Consider the following 19,979-nt stretch of genomic DNA (forward strand, 5'->3'; position numbering starts at 1 on the left):
TCTAATAAATTTATATTATAATATATTTTAATGAATATGTAATTAAAAAAATCAATTAATATATTACTTAGGAATTAATGTTGAATTAAATTTGTGTAATACCCCAAAATATTTTAAGATAATGACGTCGTGCCACGTGTCGGAATTTCCGATAAATTAAATTAAGGAGAATTTAATTTAATTATATCGGGAATTTAGAATAAATTTTAATAAGTTAGTTAGCGGGATTTAAGGGTTTAACTTCAGAAATTAGTATAAAATAAAATATAAATCCCGTGACGGAAATTATTTCGCCAAAGTCCGCGAAATAATTTATAGTATTAGTGGTAAAAGTTTCGAGTCAATCAGAGACCGTTTAAATTTTGGACGCGGATAGGTTTTGGGCTAAATTGAAACTTTTGAAAAGTTTCAAGGACCAAAGTGCAAGTTAGCCATTATATAAATAAGATCAGAATGATGAAATGAAGGATCCAGAGCCTTCAGTTTCATTTCTTTTCTTTCTTAACGATCAACGCCGTTTCTCTCGTACGATCTCCGTTTCTCGTCCGTTTTCGACGTTTAATAACTCGAATCGATCGTATTCCGAAGGGCAATCACGGTAAGCAAGTCGTTTCTCCGTTTATTTGAGTATATTTGATGGAAAAACGGTTTTAAACGATAGGTTACGGCGAAACCGAATCGTGATTACGTATTCGATTCGTTTTAAGCGTTTTTCTCGTGTTTCCGACTAGCTTGATTGATGTTTTGGTGATTTGGATGATTTGGGATCGATTTAGCATGTCGGGAGGGCCTTTTCCAGTGGCCAGGGTCGTGCCCACGAAGGGGGCACGACGTGCACAACACAGTGCACGTCGTGCAGGGGCACGACGTGCACCAGTGAGGTGCACGACGTGCACCAGTGAGGTGCACGACGTGCACCAGTGAGGTGCACGACGTGCACCCAAGGTGCACGACGTGCACAAGGGGGTGCACGACGTGCACCACCCCTCTTTTGAAGGGAATGACCCTAAAAACCTAATTTGACGATTCCCCATCCCGATATCGACTCCCGGACTCCGAAAATGCGAGATTCGGACGTAAAACGAGTAAATTATGACTAGTTGTTTGGGATAAGTTAGTTTATGGATATCTATTGGTTTCATTGAGAAAACCTACATTCTCTATTGAGAATTGAATTGAGAAGTATTAAGAAATGAGAGAAGAATGATTCGCTTATCGGAAAACGTTTGAAGCATGACGGCTTATGTTTTGTGTCTTGTCGTGTCTCGAGTCTAGAGTCAATCTTAGAATAGGATTCTGATGTGAGTCAAATGTTTTGAAATTGTTTTAGATCCAGCGAGGCAAGGAGAAGCTGGACCAGGAGCTCGGGAAGCTTGACGTTTCTAAAGCCCCGACGTATTTTTGGATAAGCGTTTTCAGTGAGTTTATACGATTTGCTTTTAAAGTATTTAATTAAGCAATTATTTTATATTGCTTTATATTTGAATTGCATGATTTATATATTAAATCTTTAAGTGAGTTGCACATATGCTTGATTTGAAACCAGTATTGATCCGATGGAACGTGCTACCTATTGAGCGGCAATAGGACTGTGTGATCACCAGTTTTGATTTGATACAGCTGTGAATATGATTAAGTACATGAATTCTGAAGGTAGATGTATGATTGTGATACGAGAGTGAACTCGGTTACAGTGTAACCTGAGCCCCGTATCTAGTGGGTTAGACCCACCACTGGGATTAAGAGAAGTGTCGCGACTGACGTGGTAGAGTGTGAATACTCCCGGGTCGGACTATTGGATAAGTCTTCCTCTGAGTATATACGGTTAACATATTTGAGGATTAGGGTTTCAATCGGATCTTGTACTTGGCTGCATATGATTGATTACGACTTATGTTTTATTTGAATACTTATCAGTAAATGTATGAACTCACTCAGTATATCCCAATATACTGACCCCTCACAGATTTCCTTTCAGGATAAAGACGCTTTGAAGCAACGGACTTCTATCCTACTTCCAGAAGTCTGTATTTTTGAGTATGTAAAGAAATAGTACTTTACTCTTAGAGCTGCAGTAGATAAGTATTTTGCGAGTCAGCTGTAATATATAGTTTTCTGTAAATATAACTTTAACGTTTTAAATTTTTAAACGTTTTACGCTTGCTGCGTTATTTATATTGTGACTGCCAGAGGATATATGTGCCTGGCATGTGTGCTTCTGCATGACACGTGTTTATTTATGTCATGCATGACGTTTATGTTTCGCGAAAAATTATTTTACGTTTTTAGGCTTGCTACGGGTTTCGGAGCAACCACTCCCATTCCCTAGCGCCGGTCTCGGCCCTGAGATTGGGTCGTGACAATTTGGTGAAAGAGTTTAATGTTCATGATGATTTTAAACTTGATCTTTTTTTAATGTTGTTGCGATCTTGTTATGACTGGGTTTAGGTAATAAATAAAATAGTTATGTGTAAATTAAGGTAAATTTTTGGCTATGCCAAGTAAAATGACATGCGTTTATGCTTATAACCATCATGATATATATTGATTACAGCACAATGAACTTCACTTTTTAAAGAAAAAAATGAGAAAATAATTACACTCGTCCTTTAAATAAGCAGTCTATTCAGTGATTATTTTTATGTTTATGTGTGTATAGTTGAATCCTGAATACTGTCGTATGTTTGTTGTGTATATTACTCTCAGATTGTTCGTCGGAAGACGAACAATTGGGTCTCAAACGGCGGCGGTGTCAAAGAACCGACGATTGGAATTTAAAAAAAAAAAAATTAAGATGAATATGACATTTTTTGTTTTAATAGAATTTAAATTAATTATCTATCCATCAAATATGTAAAAAAAAATTATTAGAATTATTTAAATTTAGTAAAAAAATAAATTAATTTTAATTAGCGTTAAATAAAAACATTATTTTTTTAATATATATGAATTTTATTATAATATAATTAATCATTTAATTATTTAATTTTAAAATTAGTTTTATTCACCAAAAAATACCAAACCTATGTATTTTGTGTCAGTTATAGTCAAATCTTATTTAAATATTTCAGCTTCCATGCCAACCAATTGTTTAGTTGGCGGTGACGTGGACGACACGGTGTCAAAAAAACCGGTTCGATTCAAAATTATAAACTCAAAATAAATAAGTACATTGAATAAATGAAGACATAAAATTTTAAATTTTAAAAAATGAATTTGATCTTTCTTTTTGGTTCCAAGCATGGACAATGGGACATGAGACGTGTTCCTTTCATGTGACTCATGTCCCTGGCCTCCACTGTATAGCGAAGCTAATGACAGAGCAACAAGTAGGTGATCAACTTATGTTTATTGAAAAAATAGGCTGTGTTAGCCGCATCGTATTTGTGTGTATATATGTTGTATTAATTATGTTATTCGTTTATCTTTAACGTGTTAATCATATCTTACCATATTATCTATTCTAAATATATATTGTGGTAGGATTGAAAACTAAAATGAGTTATATGAGTATGCACTCTTATTGTATCAATAAAGTTGCATGTGAATTGATACGATACAAACACGACCCCTCAAAAAAATGTGTATAAACTTTTCGGAGGCATTCAGTCGTACGCTCTAACATTTCATTTCCGAAAATATTTGTAAAATTCTAAAATCATGTACTTATAACCTATTTGTGTAAAAAAAAAAGAAAAGATATTTCCGTGTCGACATTTCTATCTTGGTTCTATATAACTTTTGGCGGGACTGTTTCTAGTATGTAGAATTTTGATTTGAGAAGTTGTGTAGATAAAAAGTAAAAAGTGATAGCGTGGGATAACCATGGCGGGCTGCAATGCAAGCTTGATTTGGGAACAGCATATATGGGCAAGTATATAATGCGACAGTGCAAGGCATTATAATTATAATTATAAATAAAGCTGAGTTGTAGGTTGTGTCTGCATAATTGACAGTTTGATGGAGAGTTCCAATATTGTGGGCGGATAAGGGTATGGACACAGTTTGAAGATCCATATCGATTATACATGCATTCTTCTGCTACCAATCCAGACATCCCAAATTGCCAACTACTTTTTACCAGCTCATCACTTCCTTTTGTCCCCCTTAATTTCTCTTCTTCCACCACATATTTCTTTTTCAATTCAAGGATCTTCCTAATTTTTAATTTAATTTTCTCTAAATAACTTCAACTATATACACTATCATGCATATTTTCAGAGTCCATGGAAAACAAACGTAAAAGTATTTTTATTTAACATTATTCTAATTTTGATACATTTGTATTTATTTATTTACTTTTTTTTCTATCAATTTTAATATATTTGTGTTTAATATTTTACGGTTGCTTTTCACGCGCTCTGATAATACAACAATTGATCTAATAATACTGTTTGAAGAATTATGGATTAAACAGATCGATGCCCATGCAACCAGTTTTACAATTTATAATTACTCTTTTAATTTAAAAATTTAAAAATTTATATATTATGAGAAGTATTTTAACATTTTCTTGGAGTTTTATTTAAGTTAATAGTCAAATTAGTTTATTTGAGCTATACCTCATTGGTTCATATTCCATGACTTATAAACATATTAATTTATTAAAACTTTTAAAAATTTCATATAAACCGGCAATATGTATTTGGCAAGATTTGCATAAATGCTGGACCAAAACTTCCAAATGAACACTATAAACAGTAATAATTAAGCTAAAATGATAATTAAGATGAACTCTAATAGTTAATCTTAATCCCTCAAATCTCGCATAATCATTTACATTTATCATTTTATTTATAAAAACAATTATGTGGAAAATATATGAAGTTAGAAACAAAAAAAATAAAATAGGGATAAAAGAAAGGAAGAATGAATGAATGAATGTGAAGATAGACATAAGATAACAGAATACGTATAGCTAGATGTTTGTCTCTGCTGTTGTGACTTTCCAAATCCCTAATCTTCATTCTATTACTATTAATTAAATCTGCTAATCTTCATTAAGGAGGAATTGCCTAGGAGGGAGGAGACGCCCATCTCCTCCTCAGCTAGCTAATTTCTCCTCAATTCTCCATTTACTTCTCTGGTACGTAATCTTTCTTTTCCTATTATTTAAATGTTATTATTGTATGAATTTCATATATATCACATCTTTGCAAAATGGTGTTGTTTTTTTATATTAAATTCTGAATTGATTTCATTACAATTATGCGATTTTGTCTTTCAATTGATGAAGCAATTCTTTTTTTTAGAGAATATTGATTAATATATGGAATCCCAGAAAATTCTGGCTTTAGCTTGATGATTATGGCTGGCTGCCAAATCACAATGCGTAACTTAATTAGTTGTTATTGTCAAAGATTTGCCAATCATTAAGTTATAAGATAGTAATGATTTCATTTTCTGCAATATCTGGTATTTTAAAAAGGCAAAAATATATTTTTCTATCAATAACTTTAGGCCGTTTGCTATATTTACCAGATACTAAATTTTGCCAAACCCGTCTATTATTTATGCCACATTGTGCCAAATATTAGGAGTGGGCAAGAAAACTAGTCAAACCAGTTAACCAAACTGAAACCATAAAATTGAATCGGGAATATGTGATTATCTGGTCTAAAAATTTAGTTTTAAATTTTAAATTTTATAGTTAATGATTTATTTTTAGGTTTGGAATTTTACAAACCGCAGTTAACTAGCTAACCAGTTTATAAATAATATATATTTTTATAAATTATATATATATATATATATATATAATTAAATAGAATAAAAATTAAAATTTAACTATTATGTGCCGGTTTGCAAATTACCTTTATGAACCGGTGCATGCCCACCTTTACCAAATATATCCCCCTTGTTAACCAAAATGTGTAAATGATAAGATTAAAGCATAATTTAATCCTCCAACTTATTTTTATAATGATTTAATCCGCAATTAAAACATATTAAAAAAATCAATAAATATATATTTTATTTTAATTAGTTAGACCATTTGACTGACAAATTAATAGCTCACAAAAATACATATTTTTCCTTTTAAATTAGTGGTCGAGCCGGTGTGTTCAGCAGTTCAATTTGACTAAATATAAAATAAATAAGTTATATACATCGTATATAAAATAGAGTAAATTACTCTAAAACCCCTCATATTTGTCATAATTTACAGTTTGGCACCCTTTGTTTAAAAATCAAACGATTTGTTGTCTCAGTTTTGATTTTGTAAACTATAAGGCCCTTCTGTTAATTCCGTTAATAATTTGAAACTTACTTTCAAACTATTTGATATCTCAGTTTCAATTATATAAACGATTTAATACTTCAGTTTCAATTATATAAACAATTTGGTACCTCAGTTTCAAACGATTTGTTATCTCATATTTCGTTCCGTTAACGATTTAGTATCTATATTTAACAGAAAAGCCTTATAATTTATGAAATCAAAACTGGGATATCAAATTGTTTGATTTTTAAATAAGGAGTACCAAACTGTGAATTATGACAAACGTGAAGGGGCTTAGAGTACTAATTTGCTTAAAAAAAATGTACAGATTACACTCTCACAAGCAAATAAAGAATCAAATAATTTTATGGTATAGTTAGTTCAACATTTTTTTCGATTCAATAAAGTTAAACTATAATTTTTATTTTATAAAAAATCAAACCAAACTGACTTCTAATTTCCATCGAACCGGTTGGACTAGTCATCCAGTTCAATTCTTAAAGCCATTGTTATACCATTATTACAATAACTAATTTTCTTTACCTTTTTCATGGGAAATTAGGTTGGATAGAGACACAAACTTAAAAATCTTATGATCATAGACAGACGATATATTGTCAATTGATTATAGCAAAATAATTTTGTAAAATTTGACATAATAATGAAATTATTTTAACAATATTTTTAAAAACATTCTCCAATTGTAGACTAATTTAACATAAAAAATAACTTAAAAGACTAAAATACATTTTATTTTTCAGTTAGATCATTCATTTTTTTTATTTGTCGCTACTTGAATATAATTTTGGGGCCTCATAAAATTGCCAAATCAAGAGTGTGAAAATCATAATTTTAGATATTTTTATGAATTTAGTTATTTATGAAAACATAAAATTATTTTGCTATTCATTATTGATGTCCTTTCAATACCAAAAGCTCAAAAGAATATTAAAATATGGAAAAAAAATTAGATAGACTCAGTCCACTACATCATTTATGGACTAAATCTATCACATTATGACATGTTTTTAGGTGATTCATTTGATTTGATATAGTATAGCATTATTGGTTTTGACTATATAATAAAGGAGAAATATGAATAGATAAAAGATATGCACATAGCACATGTATAGCCGGTTGTGTCAAAATGTAGATTATATACGCACTTTCAGCTTTTTTGCAATGTTAAAATCTTTTCCTAGACTGTCAAGCTGTATGGCTCTATTTTTCTTTCCACCTGGCCATTTCAATGTTTATGGATACAGAAATCTTATGCAGCTTTTGTTGGGGCTGTATTAGAGACCTTATTAGAAATTACATATCCTACACATTCTAATCTTATATTATTAGTTGACCGTATCTAGGTGTTGATTAATACTATGAGTGTAATAGAGCAGAATCAATCAGATATTTAATTGAGTCGAGCTCAAATTATTTGAGTCAGCTATCGAATACAATTTAAACATTAAGATATTTGCCCAACGGTCTCACTTATCTAACCAAATTTTAATAATTTATTTACAATAATATATTTTGTTAACTAAAATTTAATTCTTTTTTATTCTTTTACATAAATAATAGAGTTGAATTCATTTCTTAATCATTTTATGTCGCCCGAACTCGAACTCTTAATAAATATCAATCCAATTTTAAATTTTAGAGATAGAATTTAAATTTGACAGTGAATCGGCTTGAATTACACGCGTGATTGCATTTTATTTTCAGTTACAAACTATTAGACCTATCATAATTATTATGCGCCTCATGGGTTTATCATGATAAATAGAGGTGGACGATAGTATATAGCCAGAAATTTTTTGGCTACAATCATCGTAAAATCCTTATACTATTAGCTTTTATTTCACTTGATCTTTAACAAAAAAATTATATTTAAATGGCCTTTTAATTATTTAGTTTGTACATTTATGATCCTTTTAAGAATGAAACTACAAAAAAGCGTCGTCGTGCTAATTGCATGAAATGACGATGTTTTAAACTTAAAAAGCCCAAATATGTACAAAATAAATAGTTAAAAGATCATTTAAATGTAAAACATTTGTCAAGGATCAAATGAAATAAAAAGCAATAGTATAAGAACTTCATGATGGGTTTAGCCAAACTTTTAAAACAACAGGTTGATGTACTTGTTTGCCGTTACTCAATTGTATAGGCTTTTACACTTCAATTACTATCATTTTATTTTTAATATTTTAATAATTTTACTTTATTTTTTCGAAATAGGATGTTACTGTTGCAATCTCGACCATTACACGTAACAACGAAAAAGTTGGCCACGTAATTTCCCGTTGATAGCATAAGCGGTAATTCACATAAATTGAATGAATAATTTTCCGTTTGTAACAAAATTGAATTTGGATTATCAAAACATAAAACATAAAATGATGATAATTACGGAAGCGTAGTGGGACAATACCGTCAGTTCCGCAGATTTTTAACCCATGACATGCCATATTGTATTGAATTTGTGTTTTTTTTTTTTAAATTTGCCGAATATTGGTATAGAAATGGATTATGAAGCATAATCTATGTACCCAGTTGAATAGTAGTAATAACCAAAAATCTATGTACTCTCGCACATAATATGAAAAAGGTGTTGAAATGATACAATTGTAATTTGAAGCAGTCACATGTTAAGTCTGTGAAAAGACAACTCTTAGTACATGCATGTTATGAGAAGCATGAATTAGCACTTTAATCTCACATTTCTTGCCATTAGTGCCAGATAATTAGCTATAAACAGATCATGTTTTTAATGATATGCTGTGATATTTGAACATTTTACAGGTAAGTTGATAATGGTATCAGATTTTGAATCCACAAATGGAACCAAATCTTGACGTCACAGCTATTAGCTGTCTCTGCCACTATCTAATTTCCCTCGATTCTCTCTCTACATCTCAAAATCTGAACCTTTACTATTTATTCACTCATTTCACTCTCAACAATACACTCTTCTCTTCTCTCTTCATGCAATTTTGGCCAAAACTTTCTTCTTCTTCATTTCTTGAAATCTTTTAAAATGCAGTCTCAATACCCAAGAATCACGCAAGAACAATCTTTGACTGATTGGAGATCTAATAATGCAAGTGCAAGTTCTTCTTCTACTTTGATTGGAGATTACATTGGCATTGAGAGCTGTCTTGATCTTAAAGATAATCACGATGATACGTTTTTTAAGGACACTGATCATCAGCAAAGATTGAATCTACTCCGTCGCAAGAGAGATCAACGGTGTTCGCCCAAGGTTAAAAAGGAGTTTCCGCCGCCAATACCGTTGCTGGCCAGAACTGGGAATTTGCCCGGCCATATGCCTTGGGTTTTGAAGAGATATTATACGAGTGACGGGAGATTGATTCTTAAAGAAGAGAGAGTTAAGCATCACGATTATTTTCGTGCTCATCGGAGTAATGGCCGTCTTACTCTGCACCTTATTTCTTTAGATCATCAAGTTTATAACTCTCCTTCTGAGGTTGTAAATGAGGTTAACTTAGAAAACGAAAAAGAAAAAGAAAATGAGATTGAAAATTGTCACAGTGAAGAAGAAGAAGAAGAAGATGATAGGATTGAGAAATGTTGCAGTGAAGAAGTAAAGGAAAAAGAAAATGAATGTGAAGAAGAAACACAAGTGAATGAAAATGGAGGAGCTAAAGAAGACGAGTTTGAGAATATGAAGAAGAAGGAAATTGTATATGATGAAGAAGATGAGAGAGTTGCTTCTTCTATTGAAAATGGCGGAAGCATTGGTGGAACTGTGAGTGGTTTGAAGTGCTTCAATTACATTTTGAGACCAGGCTCCACTTGCATTTTTGAGATGCCAGTACCAACTCTGAGGCCAATTCACAGTTAGATAAAGTTAGGGTTTGTTTGGGGAAGAAGAAGAGGTTTTACTAATTGTTTAGGATTACTTAAGAGCTTGATTAGGGTTTTGGTGAATCCATCGTCGTTTCGTAGATTTAAATATTATTCCTTTCGAGGCTTTAATACCAAAGTTAAGAGAAGTTAGATTCACAGAGTGGATAGGTTATATAGCCCTATTCTTTCACACCATTTACTTGTGTATGACATTAGTGAATTTTCATTTAAATGTCTCGAAAACAAAATATTCTTTTTTGTATTATTGATGCATAGTTTCTTCATTCCATTTTAAAAATTTCATTTTTAATTTTGAAGTAATGTTACATTAGAATTCTCTTTTATCCTTCTTATCTAAAATTAAAATAAATTCTACAAAAATTTCCACTTATATTAATAAGGATAAAATTGAAAGAAAAAAAACATCATAGTAAATTATTTCTTAAGTTTTGTGCATAATCAAATGAGACTTTTAAAAAGAGGCGGAGAAAGTATTTTTTATTTTATTTTAATATTAATAAATTTAATAAATAAAGTATATATAAAAGGAAAATAAATAATACTATATAAGTAATTATGTTTGACTTTATAATATAGTATTTAAGTATTGGTTAAATGCGTGCCACTCGACAATTTTTAATGAAAGTTTTTTTTATCAAAATTTTAACACTTTAATTAATTCTGTAGCTGAAAAACATAAAGTTTTTTATAATAAAAAAATATAATTAGGTGTATAGAAAAAATATATCCATAATAATTAATATATTTTTAATTTGTAAGAAAAAACGAGACAGAGAGTAATTATAACAATCATCCATGACTATGAAAAATGAGACTTAAATTTATACGATCCTGACAATTATATTAAAGCAACAAATAAAAAATTAAAATGATAAAATTAATAAAAATTAAATATACTTTAATTTGTTAACTTATTTTTTTGAATAAATTGCTCCATTTATATAATTTTGTGAAAATTTCTATATTATTTTTATTATAAAAAAATCTAAATATGGATTAATATATCATATCTTTTCAATTTTTATGATGTTTTAAATATAATTATTAAAAATCGTAAAAATAACGAAATATAATGTTGAAGTTATTTTTTAAAAAATAATTTGATTATAATGATGATAGATACTAAGATGAAGTTGTGTGTAATCAGTAATGTTTAATAAAAAAATAGTAAGGGGCTAAGAAAAAAGAGAATTGATTGATTTGTTGATAGATTGACAGAATCAAAGTAGGGGACCAATTTCCAAGGAGAAATGAGGCGATTGGATAAAAAATGATGATGTAGTACAGCTAGCCAAGTAGCCAAATATCTTGTCAGTGCTTATGATTGGTGTTGTAGCGCCTTCTCTCCAACATTCACTATTTCTTATCCCTCACCCAAAATATATAGTTACTGATTTTCTGTTGTTGAAGGTTAAAATCTGTCGCCCATTAATTAATTAACGACAGAAAAACCTAGCGTATTCATTTTTCAAGTCAGATTTACCCATTTTGGTTATCATTTTCTCACCATTGCTTGTGGTCCATTGCCATATCCAGATATGCTTAATGTGAACGTGTAATTGTATCAGCAGCATTTCATGTTTTCTTGTGCTGTCCAGATTTCTCTCACAATGGTAAATACATTAGAGACTAATATTTTAAATTTTTACATATCTACAAATGATCTCCATAAGTTTTTTACAATTGTTTTATAAAAAAAACTCAGAATTATGTTTGGTGATGCATTTACATAAATGTTGTATTAAAAATACATGTAAAACAAAAACATGTTTCACGATATAATTATACTAATAATTTTCATAGTTGTATCATAATTATTTTATAAAAAAAAAACACGTATGGTGAGACCGTTACACAAATGAATTTATAAGCGTATCATAATTGTTTCATAAAAAGATAAAAAAATTATATATCAAGCTACATATATGAGTTTCGTAAGCGTTTCATATTAAAAATCAAAAACATGTTTCATGAAACAATTAAACAAAACGTGCAACCTTATCATAAAAAATGTAAAACGAGAAGAAATTTAGAATTGAGAATTAGAAACACAATTGGAAGAGTTTAATGAGTAGCCTTTTTATTCAATAATTTCTTGATATCTAACAATGAAAGAAACAAGTCTATATATAGAGATCACACATGCTACTGCTGTGTGAAACAAATCTGCCTAGTGCAGATTTGTGTTCATATGAATCTCCATAAATCAAGAGATAATGCCATGTATCAAGGAGTAGATTAGAAGATTTCCAATTTCATTAGACTACCATATGTAGAGACTTGCTATTCTTGAGAAGCCTGTACATCAAATTTATCCTTTGACTAAATAATATTGAATGAGATTTACCACCCTTATCACTCCATAATTGATGAGATATTCCTTATTACTCCTTTGACTCATCAATAGAATCAGGTTTGCTAATATCCTCCCGCAAACTGAGCCGAGGCTGAAGGCACAGTTTGGTGCGAAAGTGAGCAATGATGTTTTTGGGGACTGATTTGGTAAACAGATCAGCAACCTGATTAGCCGAAGGAATATATTTGGTGACAAGTAACCCAAGAGCAACACGTTCACGTACAAAATGGTAGTCCAACTCAATATGTTTACTTCTGGCATGGAAAACTGGATTAATGGTCATGTATAGAGCACTCATGTTGTCACAATAAAGAATTGGTGAAGAGACGGGCAAAATACGAAGATCTTGAAGGAGATATGTGAGCCATGTAAGTTCAGCTGTTGTATGAGCCATAGCACGATATTCAGCTTCAGTGCTAGAACGGGAGATAGTATGCTGTTTTTTTGCACACCAAGAAATAATATTAGAACCAAGATATGTGCAGTAACCAGTAGTAGAACGACGAGTCATAGGACAACCCGCCCAATCAGCATCGGAGAACGCAGATAAATTGAGCGAAGTATCAGAGGTAAGATGTAGGCTCATAGATAATGTGCCTTTAATATATCGTAGAATGCGATGTACCATCTTGAGATTAGCTACAGTAGGAGCGTGCATGAACTGAGATACATAGTTGACACTGTAAGCAAGATCGGGCCGTGTAAGTGTGAGATATTGTAAAGCGCCAACAATCCCACGATAATGAGAAGGATCGGTAAGAACAGTTGTAGAACCAGGAGGTTTGAGTTTGATGTCTAGTGGAGTAGCCATAGGCTTGCAGTCCATCATTTTGGAACGGTCGAGTATAGAAAGAGCATAGTGTGTCTGGGACAACTGCAGACCTCGAGTCGTTGGTGTAATGACAATGCCAAGAAAATGGTGAACTGGGCCGAGATCCTTCATGGAGAATTCATGGCTTAATGTTTGAACAAAAGAAGTAACAAGTGCCTCCGAGGATCCAGTAAGAAGCATGTCATCTACGTACAAAAGTAAAACAAGAATTCCACGATCAGAGTGACAAATAAATAAAGATGGGTCAGCAAGACTACAGAAAAATCCACATGAAAGTAGAAATTTACTGAGTCGATCAAACCAAGCACGTGGTGCCTGCTTAAGACCATACAATGCGCGTTGTAGCTTACAAACATAATTTGGAAACTGGGTGTTAGCCATACCTGGGGGTTGATGCATGTATATGTCTTCAATAATATGACCATGTAAGAACGCATTTTTCACATCCAATTGACGAATACACCAATGTTTAACTAGAGCAAAAGATAAAATTAACCGAATCGTACCTGGACGAACGACAGGAGAATAGGTTTCAGTGTAATCAAGTCCATTTATTTGATGATAACCTTTAGCGACGAGACGTGCTTTAAGACGATCCAAAGTTCCATCAGGTTTTAGTTTTGCCTTAAAAACCCATTTTGAGCCAATTACATGCATATCAGAGGTCCGAGGGACGAGTTGCCAAGTCTGATTTTGACGAAGAGCATCTAGCTCATCAAGCATAGCAAATTTCCAACCTGGATGGGACAAAGCTGTTTTGATAGACTTAGGTTCAGGTGGTATAGTAGAAGATGAAGTAACTGTTAATGCATATTTGGGATTTGGTTTAATTATGCCATGTTGAGATCTAGTGACCATGGTTTGTGGAAGAAGTACGGGTTGCAAAGTGGGAGCAGATAAATTATCATCAGATGCAACATATCTGATTGATGTGGCTGTTCGCATTGGATCTGAAGTATCAAGGCTGGTTGTTGAGACAGCCTGCGTAGAAGTAGAGACCGTGGGACTGGTGGGTGCAGAATTGGTCGTTGAGGCAGCCTGCGTAGGAGTAGAAGTAGCGGGGCTGGTGGGTGAATCAGTATGCATAAGACTATCAGATATGTTGTTAGTTGAAACAACAACTTGAGGGAGTGGTATATGAGATGAAGACAGTAGAGGTGTTTCCAGTTTTGAGGTACCTGTATCAGCAGAACCATAAGTTAACAACCAAGAATCAAAAATGCGATTCACGTGAGGAAGTGATAGAGGGGTGTTTGATGCTTTAAAGGGAAATGTTGTTTCATCAAATGCAACATGCCGTGAAATAATAAATTTACGACTGGATGGATGATAACATTTGTATCCTTTATGTTTTTCACTATATCCGACAAACACACATGAAACACTCTTTGGATCAAATTTGTTATTTCTAGTGTCCCAAGTGTAGGGAAAGCATTTAGAACCAAATACACGAAGAGATGTATAATCAGGATGTCTTCCATGTATCATGAAGTATGGTGTATTAAAAGTTATAGCAGAAGAAGGTAACCGATTAATAAGAAAAACAGCAGTTGAAAAAGCTTCTAACCATAAGTATAAAGGTGCATGACTATGAAATAACATTGTCATACCTAGTTCTCTTATTATACGATGTCGACGTTCAACCATACCTGTTTGTTCTGGTGTATAAGGACATGAAATCTGATGAAGAATTCCTGTAGCAATAAAATGGGAAGAAAGTCGAGAATTAATGAATTCTCCTCCTCCATCAGAATGGAAAGTCTTTATTTTTTTATTGAATTGACGTTCAACATATTTTTCAAATGCTAAGAAAGCATCAAAGAAATCGGACTTATTACGTAAAGGAATTATCCATGTATATTTCGAAAAATCATCTACTAAACAAGCATAAAAACGAAATTTGCCAATAGATAAAATTGGGGCAGGACCCCAAAGATCACAATGTATCTTATCAAAAATGCCAGAACTTGAGTGTTCAGATAAACTAAAAGGAAATTTACTTAATTTGCCTAATTGACAACTATCGCAAAAATGATCTTCTTTAGGGCCTAAAACTTTGATCAGTCCTTTATTTTTTAAAAGCTGAACTGTTGAAAACTGTGAATGTCCTAAACGTTGATGCCAGATGTTTGTAGTGCCGGATCGAAATCGACAAGAAAAATTTGCTTCTGGTTCATCTGTCAGAACATATAAATTACCCTTCCGTTTCCCTGTTAGAAGTGGTTGACCTGTGTTCTTGTCCTTCACACAAAAATTAACATTAGAAAATTCACATGTAACAGGGAATTGAGAGGTAAGTTGACTTACAGAGAGTAAATTTTTCTTTAAATGTGGTACTAAAAGAACATCATGAAGAGGTAACACATTATTTTTTTGTTTGATAATTGAATTACCAATACCTGTTATTGGTAATGAAGATCCATCTCCAATAATAATAGAATCAGTTCCATGATAATTATTAATATTTGTTAGCATACCTTGTTGCCCGGTCATGTGATTTGAAGCTCCTGTGTCTGATGTCCATTCCGTTTCAACAACAGTGTTATCCAATGTAAGTGCAGCAAGTGCTTGTGGAAGCTCTTGGCTAGATTTCTTTGGTAACCACCAGCAAATTTTTGCAATGTGCCCGCCTTTATCACAAAATTGACAAGTCGAGTCTCGGTACATATCTCTTTCAGCCGCAGTCATCCTTCGTTCTCCAGGTGGTGGTGGACGTCGTTGTTGTGAGTTGAAGGAGCCAGAAGTATTTTGTGATTGTCCACGTGAATGTTGTGCCTGAAAACCACGACCTGCAGAATTAAAAGTGTTATACTGATTGTTAGGTGTGGGATTTCTAGCTTGTTTTTAATGTTGTCCATAGAAAGCCAGATGTGTTGTGGAGATATCTGACTGATTTGAAAACCAATTTCGGCGATGGTCTAAGTTCTGCAGTTGTGAGATCAGTTCTGAATAGGTTGGTCTTGGAGGTTTTAACATTGTGGTGGTGAAAGTTTCATATTGTGAACCAAGACTTGTGAGAAGGCAAAAGATTTTTTCTTTATCAGGTACAGGTTTTCCAATCGCTGCAAGGTTATCGCAAAGACCTTTGAAAATTCTTATGTGATCAGTAATGGTTTTACTGTCATCCTTGCGCAGATAAGTGAGCTGTTGTCGGAGAGTGAATTCTCGTTCTTGAGAATCTTGTGCATATGCTTCTTTGAGTGCTTCCCATACTGCCGATGTTGTGTCTAACCCGATAACAAGACCAAGTGTTTCTTCGGAGAGAGTTCCGATTATCCACCCTCTGAGGAGTCGATCTGATTTTTGCCAAGTAAGAAATTCTTTTGTTGGGGTTGTTTCTGTGTTTGTGATTTCTGTATTTTGTGTGTTGAATTTGATTGGAATTGGGTTTTCTTTGTTTATATGGTGAATAAGATCTTGACTTTCGGCTAGGCCTAGTACCTGTTCTCTCCATAATGGGTAGTTTGATGGGTTGAGTTTTAAAGTGACAAAGTTTCCGACATTCAAAGAAAGTGAAGTCATACTGAAAAAGGAGAGACAGAACGTTCTCTGCTTTGATACCAAGAAGAAATTTAGAATTGAGAATTAGAAACATAAAAAGATAAAAAAATTATATATCAAGCTACATATATGAGTTTCGTAAGCGTTTCATATTAAAAATCAAAAACATGTTTCATGAAACAATTAAACAAAACGTGCAACCTTATCATAAAAAATGTAAAACGTTTATATATATATATATATATATATATATATATATATATATATATATATATATATTATATAATTATGGTCCATTTGTTGAATTTACTACGAATTTAAAATCGTAATAGTTTGATCTATCATTTGTTACCCATAACTTCTTTAGAGCATAATTTAAATTTTCTCATCCCTTAATGGTGATGTTTTGATATTCCAAAAATAGTTATGGTATTTGATACATATGTCATATTTGGGGCTTGCCCCTCCTTCCCCACACATACAACACACAAGTTTTTTTTTTTGCCAAAAATAGATCTACTCTACTTATTAGCGGGGTTAGCGGAAGTTGGTTGTGGTTATATACATTCTTTTTTTAAATCAGCCCATTGGTTGTTGAGACCTGGATCGAACCCAGGATAATTGAAAAGGAGAGTGTTTGTGGGAGAAATTGAACCCACAATTTTAACATTTCGTTTCCAATGCTTACACCATTTGAATTACAACTCATTGGTAGCTTTGTTCTTGTTAATTGTGTTAAATTAGATAATATTTTAAAAATAGGAAAATTGACAATTTTAGTATGGAATTTCTTAGACAACTAACATTTCAAAATTTTCAGTTTAGAAATCAAAATTTTGAGATACTGAGGTATGTTGAAGAGGCAAATTTTGGAGATATGGATTGAGACAATATTATGCCAAAACGTTTGTATTACTATAAGGTGTTGCACATGTACATGTAGCTACCACGTTAGCATTTAACATGCGTTTCCCACGTTGATTTCAACATCCACGGCAGTGTTTCCATCTATCTCCGTATTTTTTCAATTGATCACATCAGACGGTTTACATACAATGGAGGATCAATAATACCCTCAAATAAAAATCGATATAAGAAGATATTTTTATTAGAGCACTTGTGAAAAAAAATTAAACTTGTTGAAGTAGGAATCCCACATTGTTTGTGTGTGTGAATTGATTTGTGTTTAAATATTAGTTGGATACCTCCACTTAACACCAATTGGTTTTAAGATGGAATCTAACAAAACTCACGATTTTAGCAAAATGATGCTGAGCGTTTATATCATTTGAGTATAACTCATTTGTAATATAAAACGACATTAATTCACTATGTAAATTATAAATTTCTCATTGGATATGGGACATACAATATAGTTATATTAGTTTTACATTAATTAAAATATTTAATTTAAGTTTAAATGTTATATTATCTATTGATTACAAACTTTATTCAAATACGTATTATATTATTAATAAAAAATTATAATTTAACTCGGCAAATTAGATACATTTAAAAAAATATTTTCAGTATGATGAATTTACTTTATTTTAGACTTTGTTCAAATTATAATTCACAGCAAGAGCTCATACTCAACTATATGACGATGAGCTTCAACTCTAAACCTCTTTAACATTTTGGATGGATTGGATTTAGTAGGAGCGGAAGGAAAAATAGTATGAAAAGAATTAAATTTTTTTTGTTCGGATAAACTATTTAATTAGAATAAGAAGGAAATAAAAGATGAATCATTCTCCTTTGGCTAATAATCATCTATCCCTCTGACATTTACCCTAAACTTCATTAAACCCCCTATATTTTTAAAGTGGTCACTAGACCTCCCAGCTTTTATGGTGGCACTCATTCACTATCCTTATGGACGAAAATACTCCTAGCGCCGTCTTTTGTTTGGCGGCGGTCATTAAAAAAAAAATTGGCGGCGCCACGTCAGCTGACCGTCAGTAAAATACCCTAAAAAATTGAAAAATCCAAAATACCCCCAAATTAATATTTGATAAAAAAAATCTAATCCAACTGAAACCATCGATTCAAACTCAAACCACTATCCGACCAGACCCACCCGACCCAAACCCACCTGCCCCCTCCGGCCGTCTTCTCAAGTGAGAAGATGACCAGATCCGGGATGGGTCGTCTTCTTAATCTTGAGAACAGATCTGTTCTCAAGAATAGATTTTTTGTTCCTGAAAACAGATAACTGTTCTTAGGAACATATTATTTGTTCTCATGAACAAATTTTGAAATCTGTTCTCCAAGAACAGATTTGACCGGAGGGCGGCGGTAGCGGGCGGTGATGGATAGGTTGACCGGATGGGTTGGGTTCGATTTAGTGTGGTTGGATTTGATTGAGTGTGATTTGATTAAAATATTTGAGGGGTATTTTAGATTTTTTTTCGGATATTTGGTGACGTGTCAGTTGACACCTGGTGCCACCATTTTTTTTATAATTACAGCCGCCAAAAAATAAGGGGTATTTTCATCTATAATGACCGTGAATGGCGCCACCACAAATGCTGAGGGGTTTAGTGACCGTTTTAAAAGTATAGAGGGTTTAGTGAAGTTTAGGGTAAAAATCAGAGGGGCTGGGTGATTATTAGCCTCCTCTTTATTCACCTTGTAGGAGTTGAAATCAACTACATTCCATTTTGAGGTTTAGACAAATTCAACTCTAATTAAAAACACAAATCTTATGATAAATATCTTTCTATCCTCGTAATAACTTCAAATTTATTTTTATAAATATTCATATTATATAAAAAAAATTGTCAATATTTATTTTTTATATGTCTTATATTATATATGTTAAATATTTTAATGGGATTTTTTTAATTTTTGTATTTAATGATGTTTTTAATTTATAATAGCTATTAAAATAATTTATACTTTATATTTTATATTTTTAATAATTAATATGAATGTCATTATTTTTGAAAGTTTGTAGTACGTAAAGTAATTACTTTAAAAACGAACTAATTAAATTTATTAATAGTTAATTAATTTTTAATAAAGTGATATATAATAGATTAATAAAGTTAATAAATTTCATATGGTGTTTTTGCCTTTTAATTTTTATTTTATTTTTTCAAATAAAAATTTAATATTCTCTTTCTTGTACTTTTCCAATCGTATCCAAACACAAATTAATTTAGTATTAA

General features: G+C 31.9%; 2 protein-coding genes across 3 annotated transcripts; one reads left to right on the plus strand and one right to left on the minus strand.

The window, feature by feature from the left end:
* The first annotated feature begins 4,862 nt into the window (after nucleotides 1-4,862).
* Nucleotides 4,863-10,361, plus strand: LOC126681699 (uncharacterized). Of its 2 annotated transcripts, XM_050377258.2 has the most exons (3): nucleotides 4,863-5,086; nucleotides 8,465-8,544; nucleotides 9,029-10,361. In XM_050377258.2, the coding sequence occupies exon 3, from the start codon at nucleotides 9,264-9,266 to the stop codon at nucleotides 10,089-10,091; it is 828 nt and encodes a 275-aa protein (XP_050233215.1). In that variant the 5' UTR covers nucleotides 4,863-5,086; nucleotides 8,465-8,544; nucleotides 9,029-9,263; the 3' UTR covers nucleotides 10,092-10,361. The 2 variants fall into 2 exon arrangements, with proteins under 2 accessions (XP_050233215.1, XP_050233211.1); XM_050377254.2 differs by lacking the exon at nucleotides 8,465-8,544.
* Nucleotides 10,362-12,277: 1,916 nt separating this feature from the next.
* LOC130015160 (uncharacterized mitochondrial protein AtMg00810-like) lies at nucleotides 12,278-13,751 on the minus strand. Its single transcript, XM_056104812.1, has one exon. It carries the CDS (start codon nucleotides 13,702-13,704, stop codon nucleotides 12,502-12,504), a length of 1,203 nt encoding a protein of 400 aa, XP_055960787.1. The 5' UTR covers nucleotides 13,705-13,751; the 3' UTR covers nucleotides 12,278-12,501.
* Between the last annotated feature and the right edge of the window lie 6,228 nt (nucleotides 13,752-19,979).

This window comes from Mercurialis annua, linkage group LG1-X, assembly GCF_937616625.2.
Source record: "Mercurialis annua linkage group LG1-X, ddMerAnnu1.2, whole genome shotgun sequence".
Lineage (NCBI taxonomy): Eukaryota > Viridiplantae > Streptophyta > Magnoliopsida > Malpighiales > Euphorbiaceae > Mercurialis > Mercurialis annua.

What these genes read in the sequence shown, in the direction of transcription:
- LOC126681699 (XM_050377258.2), top strand. Translation starts at nt 9,264, where the DNA reads ATGCAGTCTCAATACCCAAGAATCACGCAAGAACAATCTTTGACTGAT.
- LOC130015160 (XM_056104812.1), bottom strand. Translation starts at nt 13,704, where the DNA reads ATGCATCAACCCCCAGGTATGGCTAACACCCAGTTTCCAAATTATGTT.